Source organism: Furipterus horrens, unplaced genomic scaffold (genome assembly GCF_987537825.1).
Source record: "Furipterus horrens unplaced genomic scaffold, mFurHor1.1.pri manual_scaffold_3, whole genome shotgun sequence".
Classification (NCBI taxonomy): Eukaryota; Metazoa; Chordata; class Mammalia; order Chiroptera; family Furipteridae; genus Furipterus; species Furipterus horrens.
In genome coordinates, this window is record NW_028327173.1 from 141,761,153 (window position 1) to 141,779,774 (window position 18,622).

Sequence of the window (18,622 nt, forward strand, 5' to 3'; positions counted from 1 at the left end):
ACAGAAGAAAGATCATTTCTATTTCCTCAATGCCTGTGTCTGGGCATGGGCCACAGAAACATAGAGAGGGGGAAAAGCATTTTCCTGAGAATCAGGAGACCCAAGATATAGGCCCAGTCTGCCAATAAATGGGGACATTCAGTCTTTCCAGATCTTTGTTTTCTCATCTGTAAAATGAGAACATTGCAGGAGTTGACCTGTAAGCCTCTTCCAATTCTAAAGCCCCAGGACTATGAGAAAATCATGGCTCATTCCTATAGGTCACATAACTCTCTACTTATGTATTTCTTTGCTACAGTAAATATAATTTTCATTTTGAAGGAAATAAAACTATATGCCATAGAATCTACAGTAGTTTTTATCAGTATTTTGCCTGCCACAGAATTAGAAGTTCTGGGTGAAAGTGGACATTGCTACTTTCTTCCATTGCTGGTTTTATACCAAATTATGTATGTCTGGTATTATAAAAGAGTCCCTTAAGAAATTACTTCAGTTATTGGCTTTCTCCACTTATACACTTCCAGTCTTTTAATAACTTGGAACCAAAATTCCCTGACCAGTAGTTTTAATTTGCATTAAAAACAGATTTATTATTTACAGAAGCACAAAGAATTTATGGGACTCAGAGCTGCAGCTCTTGCTTGGATCTCGGCTAATCATTTCCATGGAACCAATTAACAGTTCATCTGTGAAATGTGATAAAATCTTATGAGATACATATTGGCCAATAACTGAGAACGAGATGAAAGTATGCTCCATAATAGTAACGGGGCTTCAGGGTTTTACAATCGCCATTGAATAGAGTTCCATTAGGAACTCAGTATTCAGGATGGCCACAAAAAAAAAAAAAAAAAAAAATGCTGTGTCTGAACAGATGATAGAGCATTGAGGAGTAATAAACCTGGCCAGCCATTCCTGCTTTGATTAGTTTCCAACACCCTAGAAAAGGGAGCCATTTATTTAAGTGTTCTTGCTCATGGCAAATGAGCTTGCGGGGCTTGGGTGGGTGGGGGTGGGTGGGTGGAAAGATTGAGTGCAGAGCTATAAATTGCTGTGAAGTTAGTGCCTCCAAGAAGGGCTGCTTGGGAGGCCCAGGTAGTCTGGTGTGCAGTGAGCCTCAGTGGGGTAGATCGGGGGATTCTTAGTGATATCTGACAATCTGCTTTGCAAAACCTGGACCAGATTGGAGATCATCTATTAAGATCAAAGGTGATTTTCAATCCAAATCTTGCAATGCCCTCAATTTATATATATTCTTGTATCATATAAAGCTTTAAAATGTAGCCTTCTTAAAACCATAGAGGCTCAGTCTCTTATTTTACCCTTTAGAAAGTTGAGTCCGATGCTGAGTGATTGACCCCAGATTACAAAGCCAGCAGATGTCAGAATAACAATAGAACAGTCTTGATTTTTTTATGAAACACTCACAGATTAATTTTTCCCAATGGGCTCTCTAACTGACCACTGCCGATGCTACAGAATCACTATGTCATCAGTGTTCCACGGCATAATTAAGCCTCCAGTGAAGGCAGGTACATGACATAGATTTGAGATGAAGAACAAACTCAAAAAGTTGTACCCTACATACCCCCTGGAATTATGCATGCTGGTTTTTATATGGATATGTTATGTACAGGAGCATCCCCAGTCAAGTTGAATTTCTTGGAAAATGGATTTGAGCGATAGGTTTTCTGGGGTTTAGGATAAGCCACAGTAACTCTGAGACAGAGAATGGACATGCGGGAAACTGCCCCCAGTGTCCCCTCCCCTCACCCTAATGAGTTTTGGTGTTGACAGCTTCTCACCCTGTACCTCACTCTGTTCTTTCCCCTGCCTGTTGCAGTTTTGAAACGACAGTGGGATATTTTGGGATGAAGCCAAAGTCTGGTGAGAAGGAGATCACTCCCAGCTACGTGTTTACGGTGTGGTACGAATTCTGCAGTGACTTTAAGACGATTTGGAAACGAGAGAGTAAAAACATATCTAAAGAAAGGTAAGACTCTGACCGAGTCATGAATACCCCCTCTGGGAGGCTAGGAAACTGCCTTCTCCAGCCCAGCAGAGGGTACACATCTCACACGTGTCAGTGCTGTCTTTCAGGCCAAGAGGGACAGGAGGAAGGATTATTGCCTCAGGGCTCTCAGGGAAATTCAGGGGAGGCTTGCTGTCCACACAAGCAGATACACTCACGTGGTCTGATAAGTTACACTTTCTTAACCCCTTCCAATTACTAGCTAGTAAATGAAAGGCGAGCTGTGCTAATTTGCAACAGATTGCTTCTCTGTGTATTTTCACGTTGGCCCAGGCTAAATGAGGCAGCCTTGCTGTCGCAGACAGTACAGACAAATAAAAGTGAATGCTTTTCCCATTAATATACTGAACTTGCATCAAAGGGAAATCTCTGAGACTCAGGCCACACTTAACACAGTGTTGAAGCCCCGCTCTGGATTTACAGCGCCACTTCTGACTCCTTCTGACTCCTCGTATCCTGCTGAGGACATCAAACTGCCTGCCGCTCAGCCTCATTGCAGCCTCCTGATTTTATTAGTTGGGGGTAGAAGAAAAACCTCAGCTCTGAATACAGGGGAGAGTGTGTGTGTGTTCGTTCTTAGAAAGAGACTGAATTTGGCCCTGTTGATCAGGAAAAAAAAAGCATTTGTGCTTGATCACTGTTTTGATCAGGTTGCCGCTGTTCTACAAAGGGTGTCATGAATTTAAACTTCAAACAGGTCTTGTCACTACCGCTGCAGAACAGATGCATAAGAGTGTCATTCAAAGTGGAGTAGAGGGAGACAAAAAAATTCTACAAATTAAGGGAAATGGTTAATTTAATTATAGCATCTTTATCTCACTAAACATTAAGACCTAAAATTCCTTAGTTTGGTACTCTGTAATCAGAGAAAAGGTGTGTGCAGAATACACACACACACATACACACAATACACTAATATATTTCACCTTAAAAAACACTTTTTATAAAAGCAATCAAAATTTAGATTTTTTTTTAATCCAGTATTACTGAGTATCTAAATATTTTCCTGGGAAATTTTTTCAGTAGCCTGCTTTCTAAGGAAGTCAAAGAGCTTTAAAAATGTTTCTCAACATATCTTCCTGCCATTACCTCTTCAGGGACAGTGAGTACATCCATTATGTAGAGAAACTGCAGCAGAGAAATAGTTGTGACATTTTTAAGAAAATAGATCATTGATAATAACATGCAGAAAAATCCTAAGTCTTGACACCCAATGCATTTGCTCTTGCCCTGCAATTGCTTATTTAACTGTTTCAACTTCTGTGAAATAAATTCTGTTTTGTGAGGTTTATAGGAAAGTGATAGTGCCAAGCTCCTCTCCCTCTCCGCGCACCATGCCTGAAGGCTAGGAAACCTAGCAGTGGGCTCTGAATGTATGGCCTTTGCTTAAGATTTTGCACCTTACAGTTTGAGCATAGTGAATTTGTCCTTGAGGATGGAGCCCTAAAAATGTCCCAGAAGCAAAAACAACAGAGAGGGTAATTAATTGCTTTTCATTGTAATAATCTGCTGTTGAAATAGTCAAGTACCTCCCAAATGAAAGAGTGTTTTTTCCCTGTCACTGAAGTCATACCAGATAAATTGAGGGTCTGCAATGGTGGTGGCCTCCTTTAAAATGACATGTCCTCTGATTCCTGGTCATAGGCATTTGCAGTGCTGCTTCCTGGGTGCAGCTGGTGAATTGCCCACTTCACACTCTGTAAACCAACACCTTTACAGGGTCATGACTTCACAGGACCCCTTTCAGCTCTTCTCATTGAGCGATTTCAGGGGTCTCTTCATTCCAGCTGTACTTTGCGAGATGGATCACCGAGGTTCCCATCCTAAAACAACATCTCTGAAAGTTAATGGCGGCTCATAAAATATTTTTGGAAGCAGCTTGTTTACAAAAATCTATTTGCTAAGAAACATTAGCACATTATGTTTATTACTGCTCAGCCAGTTAAATAAATTGATTAATAGCCTGGATTTTCTTATGGAGTGAAAATTTTTATAACTGTCCTCTGTCTGCTAGGGATTTTAGCTTTTAAACTGTTGGAATCACATAGTTATGGTAAAATAAGCAAATTATCTTGAATTCTTCTATTGTAATTAAAAAGAGAAACAATATGATTACTTTGTTTTGACACCCAACTAATTACGTTTGACATTATCATTTTTTATTATACTATTCCCAGAAATCCAATAAATACCAACAATGCTAAATGTCAGGAGGTGGTAACAGGATAGTGCAAAGTTATCCTCAAAAATAAAAGTCAAATGAAAACCTGATGGCTTGTAATTATGAGGAAAAAGAAAACAATAGTTTAACTCTCATCAGAAGAAATTTCACCCACTTGATTTTTCGATATATTTGAAGCCCCAGTAAAACCCCAGATACTGGGGGAAATTAAGGATCAGTAATAGTACTTTCAAAGGGACAGATTGACTTCTAAATGAAATGGAAGTATTGAAAACTACCTTAAGCCACTTTCAGATGTAGAGATTGTTTGCTTCATGCTCTGCTTGGTATGATTTCATGAATACACAGTAGCCTGATGCAAAATTGGTTGATGCAGCTCCATATCAGGGTAACAACTGCCCCTCGTGAAACCCAGAACAATCCCTAAACACACAAATGTCTGTATAAAAGTGTCCAGTGTTCTTGTGCTTTGTGAGTGAATGATAAACCCTACCATTAAGCTGGTGTCAGAGCACGGTGCTGTGTTTGAGTGCGAAAGACATGGTATTTCACTGGTCATATGGTTTACTGCAGATTAACTATGTATATCCAGTAGAAGAGCAAGCTACTGTATGATGGTGCATTGCTGGCATTGAACTTCCCTTGTCATTTAAGCCATTATTAGGCAAAATAGAAAATTCTGTGTCCAGATACGAATTCAGAATGCCCCACTCCCTAGATCATCTTTCCATGACTCACCCAGTCCTCACAGACCCTAGTACTGGAACTCATCCACCAGTGAAGGGCCCCAGGCCCTTCTTCTCTTACTCCTTATGAGTATAGGCAGTGAGTGCTCAGTACTGTGAAAAAGGCCTCTAGGTAGCTAGAAACCACCATTTTTATGCCATTAATTTGCTATGTGATCTTTAGTCAGTCACTAATAATTACCTGGGAGACTCAATGACATGCCACATCTGTAAAATGTATGCACTGAGAGGAAGTAGGAACTAAATGTTTATGATGATCACGTCTAGCTTGAAATCTCTATAAATCTGAAAACTACTTTTCTAATATTCTGAAAAACTGTGTTTCATTTCTGAACTAGTCCTTATCTTTAGTCTTGAGGTCCTTAGAGGCCACATTAGAAGACATATGAAGCCAATGTCTGGCAGTGAGCGGGGGGAGATTTGGGGCAGGGAGAATTTTCGTTGCCCTCTTGGAATTGGTAAATGTCTACAGCTACCTTGCCTTACACCTCTTCTTTTTTTTTTTTTTTTATTGAAAGTGTACACGAAACTTTTATTCTCAGAAACAGCTTTGCTTCAATGTTATCTTTTCATGCACTTTAGTATCTGTGCTTCCTGATATGCAAACATTTGATAAATTTTTTGTAATATACGTTTCTTCCACCTATTACATCAACAGATTATTCAAGCCATGCATAATTGCAGGGGAGTCACCTAATTTTTGCTGCTGTTACTGTTCTTTACTCATTTTCTGCCTTTTTTTTTTTTTTTCCTGTTTAATTGCTCTGGGATATACGACCCTTCCTTCTGAAATGTTCCACCATTTAGGATATCCTAAGACTGTTTCCCACATATGACCACACATGCATCCATAGAGGCCACAAACCACTACCACCCACAAAATGAGCTACAAATTTGCCAAAAGGTAAAGAAGTCCCAGAGGAGCTGTGACTCCAGGAATAAAGTCTTAGCAAATAATTCACCCCAAGCCAAAGCAAACTTTAAAAGTGCCATTTAAAAAAACCCATAATGGGTAAGTAATGAGTGAATAAGGAGCTTGGTAAATTTTATATGAAATGTAAATAAGACATTTTATTATACACATAGCTATAATTTACACCATTTTTTTTTTTTTTTTTTTAGTTCAGCTAAATACCAACAGGGTTTTTTTTTTAAGTATATTATTTGCAGCTATTATGGTTAATTATGCAACTGCCATACCCTTGACAGCAGGTAGTTCAGTGCTGTTGTGGGCTTATCCCAAAAGCTGTTCTCAGAGCTCCCTATTGCTCGGGTCACTTTGAGCAGGAGTTGGGGACTTAGAGAGACCATCACTCAACCCACAAAGGAGCCATTGATTGCAGTGTACATGATGTAGGAATTTCTCTCTTTATATGAGAAAGTTATTCCTGGAAGAAGTTCCATGACCTAAAATTTTTACTTTTTGAAATCCGCTTTCCTGCTGACATCCATACATAATCATTACAGTAACTTCTAATGAGTAAACTTTCTTTTTCCTAGCCCTCTGTTATGGGGTTAAATGGTTTGTGTACAGTTAACTACTAAGAAGCTTCATATTTTAAGTGATCCCCCTCTAGGTGACTGGCAAAACTTTGAATGTTCCTAAGTCACATTTTGAAGGCTGTTCTGTACAAATTCATAAATGGTAAAGGGCCCAAAGAGCTAACTTATAAACACAATTATCATAATCACAAAAACTAAAACCTGCTTATTTCTCAAGCAATAAATTTAAAACTACTCCTGTAAAATTAAAACTTGCCGTGAATAAGAAAAGGAGATAGTAGACTTTAAAATGGTAAGAATTATAAAATAATTGACTTAAAAAAAAACTAAAACACCTCTTTTGAGTCCCTTTCCTTTAGAAATTATTCATTTTAGCTTCTTTTTTCTTTTTAATCCTCATCTGAGATTATATTTATTGATTTTAGAGAAAGAGGAAGGGAGAGAGAGAGAAAATAAAAAAAGCAAACAAACAAACAGTGATGTAAGAGAAAAAGATGGATCATTGGCCTTCCACACCTGCTCCGTGGGCAGGGCCCTTCTAGCTTCTTAAAAGAAGAGTTTATGTTAATTTATTCACTTCTTTTTCCTATGCATATACTCACTCTTTCCTGTATCATTAAGGATAGCTTCAGTTGCCATAACAAAGACTCAAATAACTATTGCTTAAACAAGAAATATTTATTTTACTTTTGCATAATAATTTGTGTATAAGTTGTTTGAATGTCAGGGTCACAGGTTCCTTCTGCCTGTGGCACCCATTATTAAGGGTTGAAGATGGCTCACATCACATCCGCCAGCACCAGGAATGCTGAGTTCCTGCCAGTAGGAAGCAGAGGGCACAGCCTTTCCTTTTAAGCATGTGGCCTGGAAGGTGCACACATTTCATTGGGCAAAACTTAGTCTCATGGCCATACACAAGGGAGACCAGAAACTGTAGGCTTATCTGGGAGCCATGGGCCCAGCTGAAGACTATAGTTCCCAGGGCTGCAGGAGAAAAGGATGCTGAGAACATCAGCAGACTTTGCCACCTTTCTTAACTGTGAAATCAAATGGCTCTTCCTAACTCCTCAGCCACTACTAGCTTTTGACACGGATGATAGTCTCTTCCATCTTGAAATGCCTCATTGCTCTGAGAGCATTCTGGGTATGTTTCTGTGAAGGTGATCACTCTTTCGTCTCCTTCATTACGTCCTCTTTTCCTTCTGTTCCTTAAGTATGAACCTTCCCCCAAGGTTCAGATCTCAGTGTTCCTCAGAGTATCGTCTCGATACTCTCTCCCTAGCTAGTCCCAACTATTTTCACAGCTTCACCTATATCACCTTTTTGCCAAGGCCTCCCAAGACTTTGTACCCAGAGCCAACCTGTTCTAATTCTTAGACCCAAATCTCCTATAGCACACTAAACCTTCCCACAGGATGCCCAGCCCTCGCCTGCCATTCAGTACGTCCCAGTTAGGACTTACTCTATCTCAACTGAGTTCTACTCTTCTTAGGTTCCCTAACTTTCAGTTGCACCACTATCTTCCTAGTAGCAAAAGACAGGCTTGAAACCTGAATCATCTTGAATGCGTAAGATCCACTTTCCACCACTTGCTGACTTCTCAGTTTTGCCTCCTCAGTGGATATTCTTTACCTTGTTTTCAGAGTGGTTTTGCCCTTATTCAGCTCCTCATCTCCCACCTGGATTGTTGAAACAACCTCCTAACTGTCCTCTCTGCCTATAGTTTTTTTTTTTTTTTATTTCCAGTTCAATATCCTTTTGTATCCAGTTGACTTTCTATGACCTAAGTTAGGTCACATCTATTTCTTCAGACATGTTCTGGTGTTTTGTATTACTGATTAATAAACAAAGGGGAGAGAATTAGCCATATATGTATAGGTTGGTATTTATATTCATTAACTTGCTGGGTCCTTGAAAGAACATCCCTGAAAAGCGGGTATATTGCTATTTCATAGGTAAGCACAGGGGAGAGTATGTGAATTACCAATCTCACAGTTTCACTAGTGAACAACAATATTGGGAAAAAGGTCCTGGTCTTATTTGACACTAAAGCCTGAGCACTTTCAGGTGTTCCATATCTCTCCCAAATTAGAGCATGAGCTTCTGGAAACGTGCCCTTAATTCACTTTCCAATCTCATTTTCTATATCCTCACCGCCCCCCACTCCCCCCACCCCGTGGACCCACCATGACAAGTCACAGTTTCTCACATCTGCACATTCTTGCCATGAATTCTCATTGGATACTTTCTTTACATTACACTGTTCATGGATATCCTATTGGTCAAAATATAGTCATCCTTTAAGGACCACCTCCAAAACCAGCTTCTCTAGACATTTTCTGAGTTGCCTCCAAGTAGAAGTACCTTATTTTTCTGGCCTCTGACAGCGTGTTTTTCTTACTGTCCTTTAGCAATTCATCCCAACTTGTCATTTTAACAGTTATGTCTATTTTTTCACCTATTCAATATAAACCCATTCCTTGTTCTGTCTTCTGTGGTGCGTTCTTCAGCACAGAGCCTAATAATTGTTCATTGATATAGAAAGGACTTTACAACATAGAACAAAATGATTTTAAGTGAGCATTGAAGATCCTGGGCAGTGTAAGAGTTTGGAAGAGGAAATGATCCCAAAGAAATGTGGAAGCCAGAGAGGGTCTTAAGAAGATGTTTAGTCATACATAAACAGGATGAGCCTAGGCAGAAAGTTATAGAGGGGATTCAGAAGCCGCTGGGGCAGTGTTGGAGGTCAGCAGCTAGCAAATCTGGCAGATCTCCCAGATCACCTGGAGAGCCTCGTAGAAATGTAAACAAATCTAAATCATAATCCTAGGGGGTGGAGTAACGGGCTCTTTAGTTTTAGAAAGCTCCTTCCAGAGAAGGCAGTACAAGAAAACATTTTATGTTTGTTCAACTCAATAAACATCTTGGCTTCGCAGATCCTTTACTTAAATGTATCTATCACGAAAGCTTTGGAGGTGGCAGGGAGAAGGACACCTCCCCAGTGGATCTTGCTACATTCTTAGCCAAGTGTAGAAACTGCTAGACTGAGGTGATTTTGAATAACTCTTCCAACCCTGATTTACTGTGACTTTCGGTAGGAAATGACCTGGGCATTGACAGAAATGATGAATTCAGCTACTCAGAGAAGAAAGGGGTAAGGACATTCTTGGAGATCAATAGCAAAGGCCTGGACTTGGGAGGCTCAACACACATTTTGGAAGAATCGAATAGCGTGGTTCCCCCGGCCAGCCACGCTGCCGTGTTTCCCGTTTCCCTCTCCCAGTGCTCGGGCCATATCAGTCTCTCGTGCATTTGCATTCCCATAATATAAATTTGCAAATTTGCAGCATTTAACCAGCTTAATTTAAACATACTTCTAAAATACCTGTTATGTCTTTAACTGCTGTACAAGCTATGAGACCCTATTTGGGAAGAATTTAATCTAGTGATCACACACTTTCATGAAGTGTTTCCCAGTCTCTGTAAGCCATCTTTCCTCCAAAAATGTGGGGTGTCTCTTCAGTTTCAGCACTAGTGATTTCTGTATCATTTTTTTAGTTATACACAGTTCCTCCCTTAAATAAATCATAAGCCCTACAAGACAAGGACAATGTCTTGTACTTCTTTGTTTTTCTGTAGCACCTTCTATTTTCTTATTCACAGTAAGTGCTCAATTAATATTTGTTGGACAAATAAACAACCACTGTGTTCTCTTTTGCTACTTTGAAATTGATTACAGAATTTCCTGTCTGCTGCTGATAGATGAGAGAGCTTATTTATTTGGATTTTGGTGGCAGAATTCCCCAAATATATCCCATATGAGTTGCTTTTGCCCCCAAATTTTTAATCTTCAGAGCTTTGTTAAAGAGAATAGACATGTTCAGAACAAGAAAAATTAGTCAATGGAGTAAAACAATCACTTTCTCTGTTCTTGACTGTATTACTTTCAATTTGTCTTTTAAAAAAAACAAACTAGAAAAAAACAAGGAAGTGAAGATCCTTGGGATTCATAGCTGTGCCAAGCCTCAAACCTCTCTGGAGCTCTAACAAGAACCTTAGAGAGCATCTGTCTGCACTCTATTTCCCTAGCTTGGCAGACAGCAATGGAAACCCAAAGTAAGTCTCCTTCATTCAGCTAGAATATTTCTAAATTGCTTATCTATAGGCCTCCTGACAGCTCCTGCCTTGGGCACAGACTAGATGGAATAGGGGTCTGCCTAGGCAGTATGATCTAAGGGGCGCCAGAAAGGCTGCCCGCTCCACACAATCTCCCCTGTTCCCTCACCCCTTCTAGCCATTGTGCAAACAGCCTCTGGTCAAGCCTAGTTTTGGGTGAGACTCAGTAGGTGGTACAGGTTTCAGAATCACAGAGGGGAGGTGTTAGCACCCTCAAGCACATGCATGTCTTCATTATCAGGATTGGAAAGGCCTTCCAATGACTAGCCATGCATTGCAATTAAATTTGCAGATTTATGACATAAGTCCGACTTCAGTTACCAATCTGTCTCCCAGACACCTGCCTCTCCTGAACAAGGAAATGCAATGCTGTTACCTTTCACTCTGCACCTAAATCGCTGGGCGGCTCCGGGTGTTTCGTCTACCGAGTGCGGAGTGATTGGCTTTAACTGATCATGCATTCCAGGGCAAGTCCATGGACCCCGCCCCACACCCCCACACCCCCGACCTTCCAATCCCCTGTGGCCTGGGGGAGAAGCTCTGCAAACGGAAGCGGCTTTTGTTCTGCAATTAATCATCTGCAGTCAAAATGTGTTTGGGTGCTACAAGTGATAGCTCGCTAAAACCATGAAGTGGCTGACTGTGTAGCTGGCGAAATTTGGTCTGTAAGAAGACTTCCTTCACTATAAGTAGAAAAATATCTTAAAAATGGGGTAGGGAAAATTATCAAATGTAGGAAGTAGAAGTGGTGGGCTGATTTATCATGGAATTACTTTTAGAGACTAGATTCTGATATGTAAGGAGCTAAATCTTTTAATCTAAGACTTGCTATTTAAGCTGACTGGGTGGGGGCATGGGGGTAGTGGGTTAGTCAGTGTCAAAGGTCAGACTCTGGAGAGAGAATGAGCATAGAAGAGTGTGTGTCTGTTCAAGTGTATAGTCCTGTCGGTCTGTCTGAGATGAATGATTGTGGGGTTACTTATTATTTCATATTGTCTGTGGCTCTCTTATTTGAGTTTTATTTTCTTGCCCTTTGGAAACATAAAATATCCAATCTGTTTTCATCAGCTGCTGCAATGAGGAAGAAATTTCTCTTTACATTGACAAATTAATGAGTTTGGTCTTTGTGGTGTTTGTTTTTTACTGACAGTGAAGACTGACTGATTTCACTCATTTTCATAACTGTTATCCATGTGTAACAGTTATATCAAGAATTCAGAAATACCTGAGGGAATTATTTTTGTCCAGGACAATAGTAATAAGGGAGGTTCCCATAGCCCTGGGCAGGTCTCCATGACTGCGCTTAGTAATTTAGAACCAAAGCTGAGCAATGAGCCCCTTTTCCCCTGGCTATGGAGAAGTGACCTGACTCAGTGAACTGAATATAGTACCTGATGGAGATCTGAGGATTATCAAAAGACCCTAAACAAACCTCAGAGAGTACACACAGCCTTTTGTCTAATGTTCAGGTTACCAGGCAATGACTGGAAGCACAGCCTGACATAGCTATGGCCTTCTAAAAGCACAACATGAAAAACTACCCCTATGATGTTAATGCCATCTATGCTTCAGTTAAACCTTGTGAGGAAAAGATCAAAATACTGCCTGCCCTTTTGGCTCTCTGGGCGGCACCATGGTGGTCGGCAAGAACAAGCACCCTACAAACGACGGTGAAAAGGGGAGCCCAGGAGAAAGTGATTGATCCATTTTCTAAGGAAGATTGGTGTGATACAAAAGCACCAGCTATGTTCAATATAAGAAATAGTGGGAAAACACTAGTCAGGAGAACTCCAGGAACCAAAATCACATCTGATGGTCTCAGGGGTTGTGTTTTTGGAGTGAGCCTAGGTGATCTGCAGAATAATGAAATTGCACTTAGAAAATTCAAGCCAATTATTGAGGAGGTTCAGGACAAAAACTGCCTGACTAATTTCCATGGCATGGATCTTACCCGTGACAAAATATGGTCCGTGATCAAAAAAGGGCAGACCATAACTGAAGCTCATGTTGGTGACAAGACTACTGATGGTTATTTGCTTCCTCTAGCCTGTATTGGTTTTACTAAAAAAAACGCAGCAGTCAGATTCAGAAGATTTCTTATGTTCAGCATCAACAGGTGCACCAAATCTGGAAGGTGATGGAAATCATGTCCCGAGAGGTGCAGGCAAATGACTGGAAACAAGTGGTCGATAAACTGACTCCAAGTAGCACTGGAAAAGACACAGAAAGGCTAGCCAATCTATTTTATCTGCTCCATGATGTTTTTGTTAGAAAAGTGAAAGTGCTGAAGCCCAAGTTTGAATTGGGAAAACCCATAGAGCTTTATAGCAAAGGTAGTAGTTCTGGAAAAGCTACTGGGAATGAGACAGGTGCTGAAGTTGAATGAGCAGATGGATATGAGCCCCAGTCAAAGGATCTGTTTGAAAGTTAGACTAAATGGAAAAAAATAAAAAATACTATTCATGGAGGGAAAGAAAAGTGTATATATATATATATATATATATATATATATATATATATATATATATATATATAGTGCCATCTAGGCTTCAGCTAAACCTTGTGAGGAAAAAACCATATATATATATATATAGCCTTCAATCTTCTCCATCTAAAGTGGCATAAATCATGTGGTAATGAGCTTTCTTTGTTGAGTAAACCACTTCCACATCTTTCCAAAGTCTCTTTGTGTGATATTCTTTGTTCATTGGCCTTACTTCAAGGCTACAAGCAGTTCATGGCAAAGGACTAAATAGCTGATTGGTATTTCATCTTTGCAGCTTCTTGTACCTCTGAGTATTTATTCTAAATGGGAGACCATAAAAAATCATCATTTGCTGTTACAAGAAGCTCTCTCTAATCACGATTGGTAAAGCCAACCCACATTAGGTAGTTGGACCGCAAGTTGTTTATTTTACAGTTGTGATCCCCAGTAGGTGACAGTGCCTTTTCCATCCCACCAAAGCCTTAGCCACCATTCAAGGAGCCAAAAGTCAGAATTTACTGGGTCATTGACAGGGGCATGTTCTTTGTTGATGTTTCTCCATATATTTCAAAACAGTCACCAGAAGGAAGAGTTCCTGTGCTTGTTAGAGAGATTCAGGTCCACAGGTCTTTAAATCTTAGGATTTTTCTAATGGTAATAGTGATTTGGACCTTCGGCTTTCATTTCTGATTTTCAGCGAAGCTTTTAGGTCTCCGCTGTGGCACACTGACGTACAGGCCCGCTGCTACACGTGCTGGTGCACAGAGCCTGCCTTTTCCTTTTCTAGACTACTTCGACCTCCTCTCTTCAGTGATGAGTGACATTAAGTCTTCTTCAAAGAGATTCACATTACAGCTGGCTGGATTTCATGTTTTTAACCCCTTGCATTTCGTGAACTGTATTCCCTGCAATGCCTCCCTTTCCTTCGCCTTTATCCACCGGTGTTTCCAAAGCCATTGACTTTCAATGTCTTTAGTAAAGATGTGTACATGGTCTGGGCTGTGCAGTGTTGAATGATTTTAGATCACAGTACTCGATGTCTGATTGTGTTTCCTCTTTGAAACTAGTAGCACCATAGGCAAAAAATGTCTATACTCCTGAAGTCACTTCCTTGGTCCTATTGTCTGCATTACAGAAGTGAGGGATTTAATAATAAGTATGTCTTGGTAATATTACCAACTGAATATTTTTCCACTTGCTAAAATGAATTGGAAATTATCATTTAAGAGAGTTTCTAATAAATATCACCGATGATGTTTAAAACAGAATAGTATTTTGTGAGGGCCCTTTACTCTTTTTTAAAAATACTTCCCTTTTTAGAGCACTTTTAGATTTATAGCCAAATTGAGAGGGAGGTACAAAGATTCCCCATATATGTTCTGACCCCGCACATGGATAGCCTTCCCCATTTTCAACATTAGTCATCAAAATGGTAACTTTAAAAAGAAAAAAACAAGGATGAACCTATATTGATGCATCATAATCACCCAAAGTTCATATTTTACCTTAGGGTTCACTCTCTGTGTTTGGACAAATGTATGATGACTTGTATCGACCATGATAATACCATACAGAGTATTTTTATTACTCTAAAAATCCCTGTGCTCTGTCTATTCATCTCTTCCTGGTGCTCTACAACCACTGATCTTTTTATTGTCTTCATAATTTTGTCTTTTTCCACAACATTTACTCATTTTTAAGCACTAAAATTAATCCCACTCTTTAGAGTATAGACCTCCACCCTGAGACATGATTTCAGATGAGTTATGTCCAGACACCAATTAATTGCCCATGTGACATTTGTATTTAAAAATATGACATGGCTTCATACTTGAGTTATTCAGAAGTTAATAGGCTGACAGTCTTGCTACAATTCAGAAAGCTATTCAGAATGGGAAAGAAAGGAAAAGGGAAAGAGCAAATGACAAAAAAAAAAAGTTAATTGCAGTCTCAGAATTAAATTGAGAGGAATCTTAAGATATAATCAGATGGATCCATTTCAGTTTTATTGCAGGGTTATTATAAGCAAAGGAAGCAAACAGAAATTGGAAAGTAGAGTAGGGCCAGAATCAGAATCAGGAAGAGCATTCAAAATTCCAAGCAAGGCCATAAAGAAAGTGAATCACCATGAAACGTGAGGTAATTTCTGTGTTTATGAACAGGAAGCACATGGATGCAGCCCCAGTGGACACTTATTCTTCCCCACATTTCAGCTCCTCTGACTCTGTTCGCATAGGTCCTGTCTGTGAGTATTTGCCAAAGACTGTTGATCTCTCAGAATCATAATACATCTGGGAAGTAACAAGCAGAGAAGTATGGTGGAACTGGCCGTGTTTCTGATTTTTAAATATTTAATAATTTACTAGAGCCCAAAAGTTGGAATCTGGTGGCTCTGGCTGTCAGAGGATGGTCCTTTCAAAAAGTTTTTCTTCTTAATTTGTTGTCCATCTCCAAAATAGCTCTGGATAATTCTTTAGGAAAAAGACTTCTACTGGCTTTCATTCTCCTGGAGACGAAGGTTGTTTCTTTCCTTCTTTCACCCTAGGAGTTTCAGTCGGTTCTGTTGAATTTCATGCACAAGGGTTTTCCAACTTTTTATTTAAAAAACAAAACTGTGTGTGTGTGTGTGTGTGTGTGTTTGCCCAAAGGAAAACACATGAAGCACCAATATAAAACAGATAAAATAAAGCTTTTCTGGTTGAAGCAGAGCTTGCAGATGTCGGAAGCAGGGCTAGAGGGTCCCCTAACTCGCCCTCCTCTCTCTGAAACATCTTTGTTGAATGTTAATGCTCTTTGGAAGACAGTCTGAAAAACATTGCTCTAAAATACTGATTTTTCCAATAGTGACGAGTATAAAGCAGCCTTAAATTAATTCTTATCTACCTCACCTGCTCAGTATCTCACTTATCTCTTGATTGGTTGGTGGGGTTCATTTCCTGTGGTTAAAAATGACAGCACTTCTCTTATATAAACTTTATGCTGATTTCAGTATATTCTGCCCCGTGTGCCACGAACCAATGACGCACTGAATGTCAAAAGAATAAAGCGATTGCCCTCCTTCACATGGCTGTGTTCTGAATTGATTTGATTTAGCTGCGGGCATATAAATCTAGCCCGTAGAAAGCCCACAGTTTATCTGGTGTGATGTCATCTTAGATGATTAGTCCTGGGGTACCTAAGCCTCCAAGTAGAAAGGCCTGTCACTCTTCAGGGGCCAGTTCATTTAGCTACCGTGTGACCCCAGCTCTCTTGAAAACAAAAAGTATGATTTCTTACATTATCCAGCTCTTTTCGTTGTTGGGACGGGAACAATGTCTCTTGTGTCTTTCTACATTCTAAGTGGAAGCAAAACTCCCTCCCCAGGTGCTTCTCCTATGAAACCAAGATTACAAATCACTTACACGGAGTAAGGGCTGAGCAGGAACATCAAAAGACATGTCTCATATTATGTCTTTCCTCAGTAGACTGGCAACAGTGACTTTTACTGGGGCCCTCAATAACTCCTTGGGGGTCATATGCATTATAAAGAAGCTGAAAAGGCAGGGTTTTCGGAAGTCAATTTTACTGAGGCATTTATGAATTGAGAATAGTTATTTTCTTTCTAACTTATTTGTATGTTTTTTCCTTTATATCCACTTTTGAAGGGAGTGCCATACAACCTTTGAAATCAAGTTTAGGATTTGCCTATGAGTAATCATGAAGAACTATATGTGGTACTCTAGAGCAAATATTTAGACCAGAAACAAAAGTAGATTCAGTATTGTAGGCCAGCACCCAAAATAAGTGCATAAACAATAGAGCAAGGGGGAGACTGAGCATATGTATATAGCTAGAAGTTGTCTAATCAGTGAGTTCTCTGACCAAATGCAGAGAAGTTCTTACTTCCTAAGTGAAAGGGACACATTTCAGATTTGGGATGAGCTGTATAACCTCTCTGAGTCTTAGTCTCTTCGTGAGCAAAGTAATATGGATACTTTTAGACATCCTGGAATATAATTAACATGTGTAAATATTTATCACATTTGGGGGGCCTCAAGCACCCTTTCTTTTTTCCTCATTTAGGACTCAATCAGTTCATCAACAACTGGAACTAGATTTTTAAATGTTTTTCCTTTTTTTTGCCCAAGGTTATATACAATGCAAATGCAACAGATAATTGTTCTGCTACTCAGGTTATTCAATAAACATTTATACTTGTTTAAGGTAGGGAGAAAAAAACCATCAATGCAAGTCATTCATTTGTTACTTAGGTGTTTGCGAACAGCAGGTTTGTGCAAGGCACAGCACTAGCTATAGGAACAGGGAGGAGACCAGATATGCAGAAGGAGTGACCATCGTCCTCAAGTGGGTCCAGAGGTGTAAAGGAAATAAGACACCCATACAAGTCCTTAGATGAAAAGTCCTAAGTGCCTTAAGAGAGGCACAAAGTGCCCTTTCACTTGAAAAAGGAGCAATTACTTCTGGCTAAGAGAGATGAAGGAAGCTTTCATGACTTCGGCACTTAAGCTGGGAACAGAAGAATGGTAAGAATTTGAGCACAGGGAAAGGAGTAAGAAAGTCATTGAGGGAATAGTAAGAACAAGATGCAGAGGTGAGAAAAGCCTTGTACAAAGAATGGTGAGTGGTTTGCTTGGGACCGAGAGCACAGGGAGGTGAAAGAAAGGACACTTGGTAAATAATCATCTTGTTTTGCTTTTTAATTTTCATAGTGATAGTGATGTTTAGGGGCGGCGTTACTCCCTCTCTTAGCAGGGAAGAAATTGAGGCTCAGAGAATTTAAGTGATTTGTCTAACAATAATATAAAGCCAGATATGGGTCTGAAAAGGTAAAATAGAGGAGTAAACTAAGTTGAGAAAATGGGTAAGCTTTGATTGTCAGCATAAGGAATTTAAATCATATTCTGTAGTTCAAAGGTCGGCAGACTACTGTCTATGGGCAAATCCGTCTCACCATAAGGTTTTGTAAATAAACTTTATTAGAACACAGCATTGCATTGCTGTTCATAGATGTATTTTTCATGGCTCCTTTTACACTACAGCAGCAGAGTTGAATAGTGGCAGAAACTATAACTGACAAAACCTAAAATATTTATTACTTGACCCTTTACAGAAAACCTTTGTTAATACTGGCCACTGTTGATGGAACTCATTGAAAGTTTGCAAGAGGAGAAGTGACATTTTTAGAGTTATGCATTATTGCTTGAGACCATGTCCATCAGCAGGAGAGTGGGCTGGGGCAGGTCCCTAGAAGACTACTTGAGCGGTCTGGGCTCACCCTTGCACCGCTGGAACACCACAGCGGCCCTCCAGGAAGCCTCCCAGCCAAAAGCTCAAGGCTTAGAGAGTCCGGGCAAGCAGCAAACACAGGTAGTGTGCGGGGTATAGAGAAACCAGTTGTGCCAGCACGCTGACCGGTGGCATCACCCGACAGCCTTGGGGCTGCGGGTACAACAGGGAGTGACAGGAAGTACCTGCACGGAAATGCCGCGCAATGTTGC

At 40.0% G+C, this 18,622-nt stretch overlaps 1 protein-coding gene and 1 pseudogene across 2 annotated transcripts in view; both read left to right on the forward strand.

Annotated features, from left to right (window-relative positions):
- The window catches only part of FMN1 (formin 1), a 393,756-nt gene that overhangs the window by 361,804 nt on the left and 13,330 nt on the right, over window positions 1-18,622 (forward strand). For both annotated transcript variants that reach the window (XM_090271942.1, XM_090271940.1), the window contains one exon: window positions 1,844-1,993. In XM_090271942.1, coding sequence (XP_090128068.1) covers window positions 1,844-1,993 — 150 coding nt within the window. The remainder of the gene's footprint in view (window positions 1-1,843; window positions 1,994-18,622) is intronic.
- On the forward strand, window positions 12,273-13,070 carry LOC150016225 (small ribosomal subunit protein eS1 pseudogene; annotated as a pseudogene).